Below are 18879 nucleotides of genomic sequence, written 5' to 3'. Positions count from 1 at the left end.
TGACATTCAAAATCGATGCAAACTGTGTGTGTGTGTGTGGGGGGGGGGATTCTTACCACATAGAGTTGTTTCCACATGGCACCCCAGTCTCGCAACGTCGAGGTCATCTCTGTGATGACAGAGTCTTCAACAGGGATGACCGTCTCAAATTGCCTACAAACACAAATAGAGTTCAAACCTCCATGGAGACACACGGGAACGGGAGAAGAGCGGGGGGGGGGGGATGGTCCCACTTACCCTTTATTCTTGACGTGGGCATTCTTCAAGTGGATGTAGCTGGTCGGAAAGATCCCCTTTGAGCAGAAGATGAACAGGTGAATGAGACGTTCTTGTAATTCAGCTCAGTAAGGCGTTCTGTTAGCGTGCAGCAATGATGCATCAACACGGTGCGTTTGTGGGTTAAAAGAAGGAGAGCAGAGGGAAACGGGAGCAGACGAGGAGATAAAAGAAAGTAGCATCGGGGGTTTAGGAGACCAAAAAAAGATGAAAAGTGTGTGTGTGTGTGTGTGTCCTGTTTGATGCTAATAAACTGCAAGTTGCTCCCTATTGACTCGAGAAGATCAAAGCACACACACACACACACACACACACCTTGGTTCGTGTTATCACACGCTCTCCTGAGCAAGAGCTTTTAAAAGCCACATCTGTTACTGTCACTTTGCTTTAATTGGTCGGTCTTGAGCAAGGACGGGGTTTTTTGATTTTTACATGTAAGAGCCGTCATCCACTTGACTTTCTGCTTTTTTCCCCAACGGTCGAACTATTTGTTTCACAAATCGCATTCTGATTCGTGCCGTCAGCATAAACCTATGCTATCGTGTTCTGGGGCGCTAACTACACGCGGCACCAGCAGAGTTATTGAAGAGTGGAATTGATTAAAAGAAAATAATTGATGAATTATTAAAAAACCTATTCACAAAGAAGTTGCTTTCTCAAGACTTCGAGAGCTCTGCGGGAAATGATGTGATGTCTCAACGTAGGCCTACGAATGGACCTTCTTCATTTCAGACATTTGGGATCGTCATAGCCGGTGTAGTTTAATTCAAACAATAGTTCTGCTCTGATCTGTTGAAAAAAATGCAAAACACCTGTGCGGATGGATCATAAGCGTGCAGGGCCTTTAACCCTACAGCTGACCACATCCGGCTTATGCTACCAACACGCTGAGCACTTTTACCACACAAGAGTAGGCACAGCTGCGGATATCGGTCACTGAGAGTTGGTGAAATTGCTCATTGCTGCGGCTAACAAAACTAAATGACTGTACAAAGCAAAACACACACACACACACACTCGGAAAAAGTTCGCTCACCTTGAAATTTGGATTCTTCAGGATGAAACCTCGGTACCAGCCTGCGGAGACAAAGCACCATTGTAATTTACAGCATGTGCGTATGAATAATACACGCTGACATCGTGATATCTGGCTTAGACTGCAAGGGGAGATGGTGGAGATATATGGAAGACTATACATTTAATAAGAGAAGGACAGGGAAGGGGATGCATGTGTGAGATTTAATGACAATGATCCGGACAGCTGTATATACACCAAAGAATTGCATCACAAGCCCACCAGACAGTCAGTTGTATTCCATTTCAGCATCACGTGAAAAGGGGGCCTGAGACATCCGGTAAACGGATCGCACCACCAACTGAATGACTCTCCACGTCATCGGCGCGCTCGAGAGCACTGCGGTACAAGGTAACTTGTTTGCAGTGACCACAGGCTAATGCACAGCAGAGTGAAGGGAAGGGACCCGTGAGACAAAGCCACTGAGAACCCTGTGAACACTTGTCCTTAGCAAGTCTGAAAAAAAAGCAGAGGCTACAGCTTGCATATGCTCGCGCCATTACACACTCCAATCTGGGCTCAAATTAGGACATGCTCGATGCTTTAGCAAATCCCAGTCCCGATAGAAACGATCGAATACATTTATATCTGAGGCGTTGAGCTTGATGCTCTTTTCCAAAACGGACGATCGGAGCTCATTCCACTGTTGCAATCATTGTAAGTCCCTCCAGATAAGAGCATTAGCTAAATAGCTCAAATGTAAATGCATTAGATTATTGTTAATCACTGTTGGCTTTTCACCAGAGCGTCTGGGACTTAGGTAGTGCTTTCTCTCCGATTCGTTTCAGGCACGCGTCGAGTGATTTGTCTGGGTCTGTGGAACATGCGCTCAGTATTTCCGAGGTGAGTCAATTTCGTTTTTTTCAGCAGCAGAGGTCAAGGAATGAGACGGCTTTCTGAAACGCTTAATGTCAGTGAAGGGTAGCAAGACATCAGTGAGAAATCAGGAGGATGTGACAACTGATCAATGACCAACCGGGGGTACTTCTGCAAGATTGAAGTAGCTTTGAGGGAACTTTGATGTGCATTTCACGGACACATCCACATTAGGAACATGGAGCATTAGGTGGTGTCTGTGAAGAGGTACTTGGGGTCTGTGGTGGGAGGACTTTAGATTAAAACTTAAATATATACTGGACACAAATGCATTCACTGCTGTCAGGAACTGAACAAAAGTTTGAGTTCGAGCCGAAAGTCGAATTTCAATTACTGGGGGGGCGGCGCCTTCTACAGACGGGAGCCCCGTGTCAGCAAAGACACGTTCGCATGATAAGCTCCTGTGTTCTGAAGTGTCAACATGAGGCCGACCCATTAGTCTGTCTCCACTGCTGTCAGCTCCCCGTCTCTCAGCCCGCTCGCTGCTGGCAGGAATTTGATTTTTGTTCCTCCCTTCTGGGCCAAGAATTCCGCTGGCTGTGCTATCGTCTACTTCCTCTGGGCCTTTTTTTTTTTTTTTTTTTTTTAAACCGCAAACATCACAGCCCTCTGACTGGCTGGCTGCACGTCTGACTGCTCGACTGGCTGACTCTCTCGGTGCGAGCGTTGTCTCCCAACAGGAAGTGAGGCCGAGGGTGTCAAGAGCTCCGGAAGAGGGGCGGTGCGTCTGAGTTTGTGCATGGCTGCTTATCTGTGTTAAGGTGTGCGTAGATGAGTTGATATCATTCTGGAAATCAAAAAAAAAACTAAAAGGCCTAAAGACAGAGATAGAGAATACAGAGCAAAAAGAGAGAATAATCACAACACAGAGAAAGCAAGTAGAGGAGAACCACAGACTCAGCGTGGGCAGGAAGGCGGGAAAAAGCGGCCAGTCCTGTGGTGTAGGAAACGGCAGCAAACATGACTTCCACAGGCGTTCACCAAAGACGTGACGCTGCTCATTTCAATGCAAACGCTGCACCGTGATACCATCCTCAAAAAGAGACAAGAGAAGAGTGTGGTATCCGCATGGTTAACTTTGCACGCGTTTGTGCAAATCCAAGCCAAGTAGCGTGTCGGTATCCGGGCCTGTTTGTGGTTGCATTCATAAATCTGTGGATCGACGCGAGTGTGTGAGCAAGTGCATGTACGGCCCAGTGTGTGCATGGCTTTACCAAATATTTGGGATAGATTTAATAAGGTTAATATACGAGTGGAACAGCTGTTATCGTTTGATCTGGACATACATATACTGTACCTTCACATTTCTCCAGGAGCTGCACCGTGTCTCCGATTTCCAGAGGGAGGCCATGCTGGACGGTCCCTCGGAAACTGGCCAGCACTGCAAGAGAAAGAGGCGCAAAAACACCCACACGAGTTATTTTAACATTCTGAGCAGAGTTATGCAGAGTTAGCAAAAGGTCCTGAGACAACAAGCACAGCGATACAAAGCAAAACCGACACAGAGAGAGGGGGAGCAATCAATAATCTGTGGAGGTGAAACAAACATCAAAGCTTATATAAATAATGAAACAGCGCTGTATTTCTACACAAACTCAAAACAGCAGCACACACAAGCAAACTTACATAAATACAAACCAAAGTGTATTTAGCAGATTTTTGTTAAAAGTGAGCAGCTGCAACTAGGATGTGTGATGTAACTATGTCACGGCAGGTGTATTAGAGGACCCAGTGAAGCAAGTGTGAAATGTATTGCATAAGCAGCAACACCACGGGCCAAGCTTTCACTGCACTGGTTAAAATAGATGGAGAGCAGATGTAGGGGGTGGGCTTAAAGGGGCGTGCGTTTTAGAAACAATAGATCTCAGATTGGGTTTGAAGACTGCTTCATTTTTAACAGGAAGCCTGTGCGACAAACTGTGGGTGTGAGGTTGCAATACATGGCCGTTTACCAGGGATGGAGGATCTGATAAAGGAAAATAATAGAGATGCATTGTACGATGGAAGCTCAAATAATATCGTTTTAAGATGATAAAATGTATATAAAAGGAGAATAAGTAAGGATAACCTCCTTACTTATACAGAGAGATGCTGATGGTCCATTAGCAGTGATTGCTACTTTGCACTGTGAGGGTGTAATAGCCATCAGGAGTGAGTGTGATGTCATGTGATGTGCAGACAGATACAGAAGCAAAAACTGACAGATTCACCACACTGACTGTATGCAGTTTATCATCCATCCACACAAGCAAGCTGCAGAAAGGTCTATACTCTCTTACACAGGCAGCACAATTCACACAAGTAGCCTATTCAAACAGCGATGTAAGCAAGCACACACACACACACACACAGACGTGCATTCACACACACACACACACACACACACACACACACACACACACACACACACACACACACACACACACACACACACACACGCAGGGGGAAAAAAAGACAGCTTTACTGGGATTTGAAAAGGAAACGTATAACAAGAGTCCCTGCCATGCAGAACTGAGAGGGATCCCGCTACAGCTAAAGAATTTAGAGGGAATTTAATTTCTTCTGCCTTCCGGGGCTTGTCCAGTGTACCTGAACGCACCGTCCAAACAGAGATAATCCCCCCCCCCCCTCTGGAGAGGAACTAGATTGAATCCAGCCCAATTTAAAGACACCAGGAGATCTAGGGTACAGACATGTGGGACACAGGGGACGTTTCATGGACTGTTGACCACAGAAGAGCATTTAACGCTCAGCGGATCTAAAGCACAAACACAATCGAAAAACGTTGGAAACTTTCTTTTGAAAAACAAAAAAGATGAACTTTACTAATCAGAGAAATATCAGCAGACAATCCCATGTTTAGTTTTGTCATTCTGGAAGAAGCCCACCACCCAAGAGAGGATTCAGTTTACCCATCCACCCACTCTCTCATGTTGACATTGATCAGGTCTGCTGATGAAATCAAACAGCAGCAAGACACTCTGTGCCGGCTGTGACTGTGTGTTACTCTCTGTCCTTCGACGCTGAAGCTTCGCCAACTGCTTGTTATCCCTCGAGCGGCAGAGACACTGTCTTTACAAGGGATTTGTCACAAGCACACATTTGACTTTGTAATTCACTCAAAGACCGACCGCTTGCGTGCACACGTGCGCGGAAAACCCCCGAAACTTGCCTACTTTTTCTACTATTCATTCAAAGCCCAATCACTGGCGCACACACATGCACGCAGAGTGGCAATCACAGCTCACAAAGTGTGCCCAATGCATGAATTATCCAAGTGACTTTCCCAGCTGCAGTCGACTAAATTATTCAGCTTCAAGTCGCCCATTTTTTTTTTTTTCTGCTGTGAAATGAAAGCTTCCTGCCTGTCAATCCAGGAGCCAGCTGCTGTCTGTCCGTCATCAGCCTCAGACTGTCCGTCTGTCAACCGGTCTGTGCCGGCTGACCGCCAAACGATGCACCGAGAGGACCAGAGAGGTGCTTACGCTTGAGTTTATTTGTTGTTGTTGTTGTTGTAGTCCCGTTTGCTGGGAATGCGGCATGTGTACTTTGGAAAAAGAGAACAGCGAGTACAAATGGGAAGAAAGATGCTATTGGTGCATGTTCGACCGCACGGATGCCGCAGAGTTCAAAAACATGCATAGCATGGGGGGGGGGGGGGGGCAAATGTATGAATGAATGAATGAGATTTATTTGTAGAGCGCTTTTCACAGACATGACATCACAAAGTGCTTAACAGCAGAAATTTTAAAAAACATAAAAAACCACAATGTGACCCTAGGGTCAATAAATGACATACACAGAATGAAATAAAATAAAATAAAAAATAGAAATAAGATAATAAAAATTAAAACATATTTTAAGAGCTGGTCTAGGACATGGATTTTTACTCAAACGCCAGCCTAAACAGGTGGGTTTTGGTCTGGTTCTTAAAAGTATTCACAGTATCTGCGAGGCGTAGAGTTGCAGGCAGAGCATTCCAGAGCCTCAAAGGCAGAGTCTGAGCTAAACTTCGGAGGGTCTCTGGCAGAGAGCTGGTGGTTTAACGCTGATGCAGTGTGTCACTGAGTCTTCAGGGCTGACATCCATCACGACACTTCTCAGTGCATGTGAAGGCCGTAAAGAGAGAACATAATAAAACTAAAGGTCAACATTATATTCTTCATCAAGACCTCACCGTATTTTAAATAACATATATTATACACGTATATACAATGAGACTTGAACAGGTGATTTAATTGAGTTTTATATAAATTGTCAATTAATTATGACATGTAAATGACAAATATTCTCTTTTTAGTGACAATAGATGTTTGCACATTGGGTTTCCACAGGTCCCTTTAAGATCTGAAAATGTCTCTTTTGGGCTTTTGGGAACTTGAGTTGAGAATTCTTAATTCAGGCACTGAATAGACTAAATGGTTGATTATTAAAAAGTATTGCTCGCCTCATCCATAATGAAAATAATCATTATTTGCAGCCCTCACTCACATATTGGATTCAGACAAATTCGGTTGGTTAATTGACAGCGACTGTGTCCACGCGGACTCCTTGGGAGTCAGAGGTCGCGTTTCTCCTCGATGCGCTTCCGCCTCGATCCATTAGGCCTTCGTGTGCGTTGGTGGTTTTGCGAGCGCATTCTGCGGAGTAAGTCAAGATCCCCTAGAAAGCCGCATACTGGCTCGGATTAGGCTCGCATGCGTTTCGGGCGAGGCCCGTCATACCACGTCACGTTTGGTTTGCTCCAACGCTCCCCCTTAAGCCCCTTAGAAGAACAAACACTGCCACGGGCCCCGAATAACAGGAACACTAGTGCTGCTCCTCCAAAAAAAATAAAAATAAAAAGTTCGGTATGCTGCCAGTTATCAAAGCATGATAATATGGTTGCTGCAAGACTCAATTTTACAGATATTTCACCATAAAAAAAAAACATTAAAAGCCACTGATTTCTGTCTCAGCCTCCCGGCTTTTAACAGCTTTTTTTTTGGTCCTAAATCACATGACAAATTTCATTCAAAGCGCTCGTTAAACTCATTTGCATGGCCCTTTCTTCTCCCAGACGGATCTGACATTGATTCACGTGCATAATCCCCTCCCACGTGTCAATTATACAGCACTTATACCATTAACATTTCTAATTGGAAAACACAGCAACCGGTGGTGCTCCACTGGCCTCCACTGGTGCCAGGAGTAAGGATCAGGAATATCTCATTTGCGCGTGGGAATATACGTGTGAGCGTTAATAAACGTGCACAGACATGCGTGCAAACACACATTTGTAAGATTACAAAAAAAAAAACAGCTGAATGAGCTGATTAGGAGGAAGGGAATAAAAGTAATACCCAGAATGGGGAAGCAGTGCATGTTTGCATCCTGTTTCCTACACATTCACAAGGTGAACGTTGCTGAAAAGCACCAAACGCACAGAGAACTGAAAGTTTACACCAAAGAAGCCTCATCGCTTCCTCATGCTGCACATTCTGCGTCCTGCACGTCCAATTACATCAACACTGTGCAGATCGATCTGCCTTTGCCAAACCAAAAAGTGCAGATTACTCCAGCAATGTGACTAAAACATTCAGACCTGGACCAAAACCAGCTCAGCTATGTTTCGTCTCAGCCAACTCCAAAGCACGCCGCGTACCAAAACCAAAGGCTTCAGGCATCTATCCTTCTATGTGGTGAGGTGAAAGGGGCGAAGATGCCTTCACGTCGTGTCGAAGTACTGTAAGTGTCCCGATGCCTCGTGGAGAATGTGGTTAACAACACACAACGTAAAGTACGAAAACCACGAAGACGTGTTTATGCACACAATATCACACGAGTGTGACAGAGCAGGAGAGGTACCCGACAGCTCGAGTGTGAGCCGGAGACAGATTAAGTCAGTGTGCGTGCGTGCGTGCGTGCGTGCGTGCGTGCGTGTGTGTATCTGCGAAAAGGTGATTTCTTTGGTTTGAGCTTGGAATGCCGGGAAGCGGCTTCGTGCATTTTAAAGCGGGGGAATCGACGGGGTCGGCAGCGGGAGAGGAGAGGAGGCAGACGTCTGAAAGTAGCGGCGCTGAGGAGGCCTTGAACACAACTCGACTTGGCAGTCGGTGCACAGAGAGAGACAAAAAACACACACACACACACACACACACGTGTGCAGACATAGAGGTCTGATAGGCAATGCAGACAAAAGCCGGGATCACCCAGGAGGAACGGCTTTCATTTCGCTTCTCTCCATCGCCGGCCGCCAGGCTCCTTTCGCTGCCTTTGTGTGTGTGCGTGTGTGTGTGTGTGTGTGTGTGTGTGTGTGCAACCTCACTGCGAAACCGCTCACAGGCGACAATAACCCCTCGTTCAAATCAGGCTGCTGGAGCAGAAGCTCTCAGAGTGGAGTTGTGTGAGGAATGTTATTACTTTTTTCTTTAAATGGCTGCATGACAACAAAAAAAAGCGCAGCTCAGGGCTCGGTATCATTTCAGCATCGCAGAAGACCGTAACCTTTATACACCAACAGTGTGTGACTCGTGAAAGAACTCACAAATAGGCCACACACACACTTATTAAGCTTGCAAATTACACTTTCTAAATAAAGCGCGGAAGGCGTTTAATCTGGAAAGAAAGATTGGTTTTCTTCCCATAAACCTTGTAATTAGCGTGATTACACACTGAAGTAACACAGGTCATGAAGAGCAGGAAAACAAGAGAACAACAGAAGCAACAGTCAGTACCAGCCCGAGCAGGAGACATCATAAAGGACTCGGATTTAATAGAAATATCGGTCAGTGCGCTAAACCTCACCTCATTCACAGGCACTGTGTGTATGTGTGCAGCTTCAAAGATAACTAAGTGCTGGCATTAGAGAGCCCACTGATGCCGTAGTTGCGATGAGATTATTTCTTTAATCCTCTCGGGATGGTTTCATCTCACCTGCTGTGTAAATTTGCCTTTTTCTGAGGCCGTCACTAGCAGTGTTCAAGTGGTTTGTGCACATTCTTGAGCAACTTGAACAGACTATGGCCACCAATCATCCTCTCTAATGCCATATCACTTTCCTGTGGTTCATGTCATTTGTACCTTGGGATAGCTGATTACGGCCATTCAGGTGCATGATAACATAATGGGACACTTCTTGTGACTGGGTTGAATGGCATTCTTGTAAAATAAACTAAAAACTGAATGGAATTCATTGGGAAGCGATCTGACGCATGTTTTTATGTCTGTAAATAATAAACACACGCCTAAGTGGACCAAACAAGTCAAGTGGAAGAAAAGTTCATCATCTCCATCAGGTATGAGTCTTGTTTAAATAATATGATAAGCCAGAATTATCCTTATATTGCACTATAGACCCACCACTGTATTGTATTGTCGTTACTTCTTTTTTTTTTTAACAACCCACACTCACACAAACATCTATTCCTTCTCTTTCTAATGCTCTGAACACTCCAGATGCAAATGCTGGGAGCTGCAGCTTTAGAGAGCTGAAGTCACACTGGTGCCTACACATCCTCCCACCCTGCACACACACAGAGAGAGAGCGAGAGAGAGAGTGAGAGCGAGAGAGCGAGAGAGTGAGAGCGAGAGAGCGAGAGAGAGAAAACCAGAAGACAGCGATAGATGAGTGGAGAGTAGGATGCATCTCCCACTGACAGATGGAGAGAGAGAGAGAAAAAGAAAAAAGCAGAAAGACTAACCGGCAAACATCTGCCTTTCTTCCTTCAGGTGTAACGGCTAAATGTGCATCAATCTTGTTTCACTCTCACTCTGACTCACTTCCTTTCCTCTCTCGCCCATCCCTCGCCCGCTCTCTCTCTCTTTTGGGGGAAGAGGAGGTGTGGCTGACCTCTATCTGCACTTCAAGCTCGTTTGAATCAAACTACGAGAAACACACTCGCACACACCCAAAGCTGACGGGAAATCCACGGCGGAAGCACGTGACCCGAACAGAGCAGAAGCACGTGCGCACCTGCGAGCGAGTGACCTTTGTGAGTGCGTCCGAGCACACACACACACACACACACACACACGTGCACACTCCATCCACGTGGATTCATGATGCAGTGAGCGGTGGGGAGACGGGACGGTATAGGGAGGGAGAAATGGAACAGAGGGAGGGAGGCATCAAAAAGAGAGGCAGGAAAGATAAGTATCTGTCAGCTCTCGTGTGTCTCGCTACACTTTGTTTGGCCCCTGCGCTGCATGGCGGCTTGAGGGGAAGAGAGGCGCTCTCTTGTCGGCTCTCAAACAAGCGTGCACGCCGACGGCCGGGCCAGCGGAGAGCTAAAACACACACACACACACACACACACACACACACAGCAGTCCAATCAATCACGGGGATGAAAGAGAAGAGGAGGGGGCTGCGCGACACGGAGAAGAATGAACCGACAGAAATTGGAGTTTGAAAGTTGAATTGTGCGACGCCCAGCTCCCCTTAATCTCTTCATTACTGTTGCTACACGGGCTCACTGTGGTCAGAGAAGCTCTCTATACAGACAAATGCACCACCATGTGAAAAAGTGCTGATTGTATTCTGTTTTTATCTTGAAAAAAGCAGCATTCATCAGCTGTAAGAGGTTACTTGTTGCTGGATGAAAGGCTTGGACTTGAGAATAGCATTAAAGCAGGGGAACAGGAATCAGAAAATGGCAACGCTCCCACTTGTTAGACAACAGCAAAGAACAGTTATATATATATATATATAAATAAGAGAGAGAGACTTTTGGTCTGAATCCACTCTATGATCAGTTATCCAAGATGTCCTGTGAGATTATGCAAGACATCATCCTCTCGACACAGAATTGATGGACTTTTGGATTGTCGTATCCGTGTGCCCCAGAAGCCATCAATACGATGCTCCTATTATCTCTGTTGTAGACACCTTGTTGCCGGATTGTCATCTTATGGAACAGATATTGCTCCGTGTATCCATCCCAACGTGCTCCCGCTTCTTAATCAGGTAAATGATTCAGAAGCAGGAGCAACGTTCCTTAAAATACACCTTTTTTTTCCAGAGTTGGGTGATAAGAGCAGGATAACTCATTGTTTTATGCTTCCTGGAATGATTCAGTTGGACCTGGTTTTACATGAGCTGTGCATCCCAGCGTTCTGAAGGACGGTTCTCATTTGTACAGTCAGCGTGTGTTCCTGCGTTAATGCTATGGTATCATACCATTCGATTCCGACATATCACGCTGGACAGCTGGTGCTTATCACCTCATTAAAAAACATTTCCCACTCTGATGAAAAGCATGTTGTACTGCCCACATCTCAGCATGCACACATGCATGAGATTGCACTGCAGAGGCCCCATGACACACACACACACACACACACACATACAAACAGGGGGGGGTTAGCCCACCATCTCTGAATCTGCACCCGAGCATCGGCAACTCCACAGCGCACACAAACACCTCCTCTGAGCTGAAATGAAAACGATTGTGGGGCATTCCTCACTGCAGAAGGAGATCCGAACATGTCGGCTAAATGGGAGCAGATAAAACACATAGAACTACCTCTAAAGTACATCTATCATGCAGGCGTGGTAATAAAAGGGCAGTAATAGTCTTTAGCGCTCTAGGGTATCGGGCTATGGGGCTGAGAAAAGTGAAACTTTACAGCTTCATTTCTGTGAAAAACCACAGCCTGGCCTCTTTGCTATTAACACAGACATACCTGTGGCATCGTATGCGCCGATACAATATGTATTTGTGTGCGTGTCTGACGGTTAAAGCGCACTTCATGCCAGCAGTATCCAAACAAGAGGCTGTGTTAACATCGTCCCTATGGGCCGGGCTGCCTAACCTGATCATAGCAATCCTCCGATCGAGAGCAACACACACACATAAGCGGAGAAAGGGAAGGATGAGGAGAACGGGTCGATCAACTAATGAAAATGAAAGGACGATGACGTTTCATAGAAAAGAGGAGAGGAAAAAAAGGTGAAAAGGTGCCAAATGTAACTTGAGAAGATGGGGAAGATGTCAAATTAAAAAAGGAAAAAAAGAAGAGAATATAAATTGGGTTTAGAAGAGGGTTCCTGAAGATAAATGTCAGCAGTGGACCATGCGGTTAATATTGACTTCAGCCTCGCAAGCCATTTTCATCTAATTCCCCCCTCGGATCATAAGTCTTCCATTAGGGACGAGGCTGACCGTACATGTCCCTTTGAAGCAGGATAGAAGCCGGTCACGGAGAAATGACCCCATGCTCCTACCGCTAAATGCTAAGCCTCCCAGAGTGGCAGTCTCAGCGTAACCAGAGTGCAAAGGAAAGAGAGACAATGACAAAGAAAGGGGAGGAGGGGAAATCACAATGTCGGTGACAGGCCTGAAGCTAATTGAAGACAATTGAAGCAATTATATTACTTGTTTTCACGTCAGCGCAAAGTTGGCAATCTTGCTGCAAACCACCAAGAGTCTTATTCAGCCTAGTTTGTTGCAAAACAAGATAAAACACAAAGCGGGGAGAAGAAAAGAAGCATCATACACAGATGAGAGAGAGCGAGAGAGAGACTCCCACTGGACTTGTATCCCAAATAATAGCCATTGTTGTACATGTTCACTTCCCGTCCTGGCCTGGTAGCCTTCATGCCGCTCTCCTCCCGAGGAGATAAAACAAAGAGTTGAGTGACAAGCGGAGACAGAGCGACTGTATGAGAGAAGAGAGAGCACTCAGACATCAGAGAGTCATTCCAGTCACTCGGGAGTGTACGAAAAGCACGGAAAGTGAATGAAAAGACCAGTGTGGGTCGCCTGCGCTGAGGCACATTGGGGGCCGAGACACGGGAGGAAGCACCGACTATCACACGAACAGGACGTGTGTGTGAACATGCCGTGATTGCTAAAAAGCACACACACACACACACACACACACTGACAGACGGTGGTAGCCTCCGAGCACAGCCAGGGCAAACTGAAGACACTTCACAGGAAGTGGCAGCGAGGAGTAACTCCAAAACACACACACACTCGCACATACATAGTGGCTCCACGCAAGGACACACAGATGGCAGGTGCTACACAAATACAAGCCACTGGAGCGTAGCGTATCATGAGCTAAGCTAGCTCAGTCACTGCTCCACAATAGGAGCCTGTCTGCAGTTTTAAACACGCCGGCATCCCTCGACGCAGGGAAACAGCAGCTAAGCTAACAACCTAAAGGGGAAACCTGTTTAGCATAGCAATTTAATGGGACACGAGACTGGAGGATATGTGATGGATGGATGGATGGATGATTTGTTTAATGATTTAGAGACAGGCCTGACAGCGGTTATAACCATTAGCCGTGTGTGTGTGTGTGTGTGTACATTCTGCCATTTAATAATTCCCTATGAATCCAGCTTTAAAAATCTCATCACAGTGGGAGTTTTCCATTGAAGCCAGACAAAGTCCCATGTTATTGGCAGAGATAAATATCACTATAGATATAAAACAAAGTGCTGCCACCCAAACCCAATAAATGTGTTAAGTGAACACTGTGCGTCATGTTTTCCAATTAATACATTACTGAAGAGAAGTGAGACAGAGACTAAAGAAGGGGGAAGAGCAAATGAGGAAGGAATTCAATTAAAAAACACAAACCACCGCGCACAACACAGCTGACTCCGGCTTATATAAAGAGAGATGTCTGAGTATCGTTGTGGTTCTGGTATCTCTCGCGTTTAATAGAGAGGGAACGAGAAGGGATAACAGGGAAGTCATAAGCACAACCATTATAATCACAAGTATATATCAGTCCATAAACTGTAATGACTCTGAATGAAGCATTGTGTTGCCATAAATGAAGGACTATTGCTTTGCAAGTCCATCGTTTCACAGGCTGATCTCAAATGCAGTCTGCAAATCTGTAACCAATACACTTTCCTGAAGGCCTCTAAACAAAGAGCCTTTCAACAGGCATGTCCAAGTACAGGGTGTACAGTAGGGCTGGGCGATAAATCGATTTAATCGATTAATTCGAATGTGTGCTTTAAGGCGATGTGTTTTATTGAAAATCGAGAAAATCGCCCCCACCCCTCCCCCCCGTTGGGTTCCCGTAGTAGAGTGCGCGCGCATTGTTTACAAACGAAAACAATGGCGGCCAGCAGTGAAGCTCTCGTTCTTAAGAGAGGGAAGAATGTGTCTTCGGTGGTCTGGAAATGGTTCGGGTTCGTGTCATCTGACACAGAACAAACAGCACCACGATGTAAGGTCTGTCTAAAAGCTATTGCTACAAAATCAAGCAGCACAACAAATTTAATGCAGCACCTCAAACAGAGGCATGCTGCCGAGTGGGAGAAGTGTTGTTGCCCTGAGGAGGGAGCAGGACCGCGGGAGCACAAGCGACGCCGCCGCCACCTCACAACAACAACCCAGCATTTTGGAGACATTCACCAACTGTACTCCGCATGAGAAGAAGAGTGCCCGGTGGAAAGCCATCACGGATGCAGTCGCGATGTATATCGCAAAAGATATGGTGCCCATATACACCGTGGAAAAGCCGGGGTTTATTCACCTTCTCAAAGCTTTGGACCCCAGATACGTGCTACCAAGCCGTAAACATTTTTCTGACGTTGCCTTGCCTCGGCTGTACAATAGTACACGCCAAAGGATCTCTGCGGAGCTGGAGGGGATGTCATTCTACTCCGCAACAACTGACCTGTGGTCCAGCAGGTTGACCCAGACACCGATCCACTTGACTGGTGGAAGCGTCACCAACTTAACTTTCCAAGGCTAAGTACTTTAGCAAAGAAATACCTCTCTGTGCCAGCTACAAGTGCCCCCTCTGAGAGGCTTTTCAGTGTGTGGGGGGGCATTGTTACATGCCACCGTGCATGCCTGAAGCCAGAGGTAGTAGATAAGGCTTGTCTTCCTGGCAAAAAATATTTAGAAAAAACATGCACTACTGTTTAATACTGTTGGTTATGTTGTGAATGCACTTGATTTTGTTTACATGCACTTATTTACTGTGCAAAATATGTTATGTTGATGTTAGATCAGATGTTGCACTTTTGAAAATGTGAATGTTAAAGGGTCGCATACATTTTATTTCATGCTGTGTTTGTATCAGTGTATTCAGTTAGAAAAGCTTACTGTAAAAAGTTACATTTGCACAGTTGTTTACAATGGAAGGCTACTATTTAATGCCATTTAATGTTATGTTTAATTTAATTTTATATTTAAATGATTCAGGGAAACAAAAGAGTGACCAAATACTTTTTGTATACTACAGGCACCTTTCTACAATGTTCAGGTTTTGTTTGCACTTTATTTTTATCAACCTACGAGGGAAAATCATCACAAAATAAAATAAAAAATTGTTTTCAACAGCTTCTGTCATCTGCAAAAATTTTGGGGTGAAAAAATCGATTTAAATCGTGAATCGGATTTTTTGTAAAAAAATCGGAGATTTTTTTTTTAGGCCATATCGCCCAGCCCTAGTGTACAGCAACAGTTTGTGAGCTCTGCCTCCTACAGAGCAGGAGGCCGTTTAACAGGAGGGGGGGGGGGGGACAATGGCAAGACAGTGACAGCAATGAGGGGCGGCTGAACCAAGATATACGACAAGTATGAAATCATGTCATCGAGCCCGAGCCTCAGAATAAAAATAAAATGTTTTCATGGGATATGCATTCCCTTTCCATGAGCCACAAGATTTGGAGAATGAGTGTGTGTGTGTGTGTGTGTGTGTGTGTGTCTATATTGGCACTGATTGTCATTCTTTCCCTTTAAAGAGAGCCTCGCACACTGAAAAATGAGGGTTTGGATTCCGCGGCTGGTTGGCATACCAGTTCCTCTGACATCGGCTAGAACGTCGACAGATCGATAATGGATGGAGCACACATTGACATGCCATCACGCCGAAATATGGGCAAGTGTAGAGGCAGATTAGAAAACACTGAAATAAAAAGCTGTCAAACAATTACTCTGTTGCGTACAAACTTGGTTTATCAAAACAAGGTCAGGGAAATCATTCGTGTTACAATTGTAATGGCTTCCTGTAGGAAATGGATTTCCTTCCTTCTACGTGCTTCGGTCACCGCGCTCGCTGTCAGGAAACGTAGGCCGAAAGGTAAACACCGGCGGATGGCTGGTTGCCACTGATTCCAACACAGCCATCTTTCAGAATGAGTTGGGCTGCGCACTGTGCCGCACTGTGTGCCTGAATGTATGGCCTGTGTGCACGCGGCCCGAACATTCCTGCGGGGCTAAAGGGGTTCAGCTGTCGTCGTGGGGCTATTTTTCCTGTGCGCTGCATGCCATTGGTGGATCAAGCAGGATTATTCCTGGGGTTGGAGAACTTTGGGCTCGCAGAGATGGAGGGGAAAAAAACAGAAGAAGAAGAGAAAAAGAGAAGAAAACCACCGTGGTTTGGAACGCTTTCTTCCAGGAATCGAACTCAGGCTAAATTAGGCTATGCAGCAGCAGAAGACAGAAGCAGACGGACAGCCAGTGACAGAGAGCTGGTGTCAAACTGATGGCCGTGCTCAGATAATTTGCTCGCGCTCACACAGACAAAATCAATAGAGTGGGGTAAGAAGATGGAGAGGGCGAGTAGAAAAAACAAACGCCCCAGTTTCCTGATGTAGGTCAACGGCAGCTGTGTGCACCCTAACGCAGACTGTACCGGTAATTAAATAAAACTGGTTAAAAAGTCTGCGGGCGCTGTGGACTTGAAGTGGGAGGGGGAGACGTGAGAGTGATTAATTTCATCTTTGTTTTTCTCCTCCCACAGTTGCGAGTGAGCACCATTCTCATTTGTGTGCCCGTTCAACGCCCGGTGCTCCCTGTTGGGGGGGGGGGGGCATGATGATCCTAATGAGCTACAGAGAGAGAGGAGGGAGTTCCTGAAACTCAAGCGGGCAGATAGAGGCGCCGCACTGGGACGGTGCTCGGCCAGCCTCGGCAGCTCTATACTCCGAGGAGGAGGAGCCCCGTGTGGACCGTCGATTGACAGCCCGTCAACCATCACAGGGTCTGATTCTCTCCGCCTCGCGATATCTCTTCCTCCATCTCATCCACATGCACCTCCCTTTCATTTTTCCCCCCTTCCTTCATATCACGATCAGCCAATATCAGCTTTAAAGGCTCACATAGTCAGAGCTTGGGATCTCTGTATGGAACTAAATGGTAAATGCACTTGTACTTTATCGTCTTCCGACCAATCAAAGCGCGATAATGCCGTTTTCTTTTGGTGAAAATCTAATATCGTGACAGCCTTAATTCCAAATGTATGAAACTGAAACGATTAAACAAATAGCGGATCGACAGAAAGCAAATTGGTAACTTTTTACTTCGCAATTGAATCATTTAAGTATTTATTTTTTGCCAAAATTACCAAACATCCTCCAGTTCCAGCATCTCAATTATGAAGATATCCTGACTCTCTCTTTGTTATATCATTATAATCTGAATGTACAGTCTTTTGAACTATTGGTTCGACAAAACAGCACATGTGAACACATCGCCTTGGGGTTAGGGGTTATGGGATGCAAATCCTAGCAAAAAGGATGACAGGATGGTGCGTTTGTTCTTGCATTCAGAAATGTGATGTTGATGTTGGCATCTGTATTTAGGTGGAGTAATATCCTGGCCTTAAACATATCTGTGTGTGCGTACATGCGTGTCCAATCTCACAGCTGTGTGCCAAGCCAGCACAGTTGTAGCCCGACGCAGTGACCCAGTCTGTATTCCCAGGCGGTGGTGATGGTGAGGTTACTAGTGCATTAGGACGGCCTGTGCAAAGGGGATTATGGCTGTCGTCCAGATGAGGGTGGAGCTTTGTGGATGACGCATCATCACTTATGATGCCTGGAAACATTCCTCCACAAATCAATGGCCTGGTTCCAAACGCCCATTCAATCACCACCATCACCACGCTAACCTTTGAACTCAACACAAGCCGGAGGAAATCAGCCGTGAATCGGGACATTCCTTGTACGTGTTGGTATTGTGTTTTTTTCTTTTCAACTGGCAATCATAAATATGTGCAGCCCTGGCAACTGTTTGCGGATTCAGAAAGGAAACCGTTGCACCTTTGATCAGAATCACAACGTGTGGAGTTCTTCTTTTTACGCTTCGGGGAAACCATGCTAAAAACACATGTCCTAAAAGTGTGCAGTGCAGCATGCTCTGCTTGTGCATCAGTATTTTTAGCATCCCCACACTCATTATGTCAGCACAACACAGCAGAAGGCCCGAGTGAGCATAGAGAGCGAGAGAGAGAGGAAGGAAGACAATGCACAGTTCTGCCTCGAGTCGGGCATCTGCTGCGGCGTGCATGTATCCTGGCTGCGTTTCGCCCTTCACTCCTCCAATTAAGTGTATTTTTGAGGGTGACGGCAAAAAAAACAAATACGCCTCGTTTCGCTGCTGTAGCTGCGTGTACCAGCGAGCTCTGGAGGTGCCGCCGTAAACAAAGCCAAAGAGGATGGGACTCGAGACAGGATGCATAAATCACCGATGCTAAGCTATCCGTCTCGCTGCCCTTTCAAGTGCAACGACTGAAACAACATGAAAGCGTCCAAAAAAAGCTCTAAAGTGCTCGAAGACTGAAATATGATACTGGGCTTTGTAATGACCATCAAGGTCAAAATGGGAAGCGCTGACAGGTCATTAGGCTGTAGATAAATAGGTAGGGGGGGGGATACATGATCCAAAAGGAGATTTGCATTATTGATC

At 45.8% G+C, this 18879-nt stretch overlaps 1 protein-coding gene across 3 annotated transcripts in view; it reads right to left on the bottom strand.

The window, feature by feature from the left end:
* dock4b (dedicator of cytokinesis 4b) overlaps positions 1–18879 on the bottom strand; it is a 90703-nt gene that overhangs the window by 62308 nt on the left and 9516 nt on the right. For all 3 annotated transcript variants that reach the window (XM_079294802.1, XM_079294801.1, XM_079294800.1), the window contains exons 2-5: positions 3525–3608; positions 1313–1353; positions 238–293; positions 57–153 (exon numbers count right to left, since the gene is read on the bottom strand). In XM_079294802.1, coding sequence (XP_079150928.1) covers positions 57–153; positions 238–293; positions 1313–1353; positions 3525–3608 — 278 coding nt within the window. The remainder of the gene's footprint in view (positions 1–56; positions 154–237; positions 294–1312; positions 1354–3524; positions 3609–18879) is intronic.

The sequence above is a fragment of the Melanostigma gelatinosum genome (genome assembly GCF_949748355.1).
Source record: "Melanostigma gelatinosum genome assembly, chromosome: 22".
In the NCBI taxonomy this organism is placed as follows: Eukaryota; Metazoa; Chordata; class Actinopteri; order Perciformes; family Zoarcidae; genus Melanostigma; species Melanostigma gelatinosum.
This window is presented reverse-complemented; position numbering and strand designations above follow the sequence as displayed.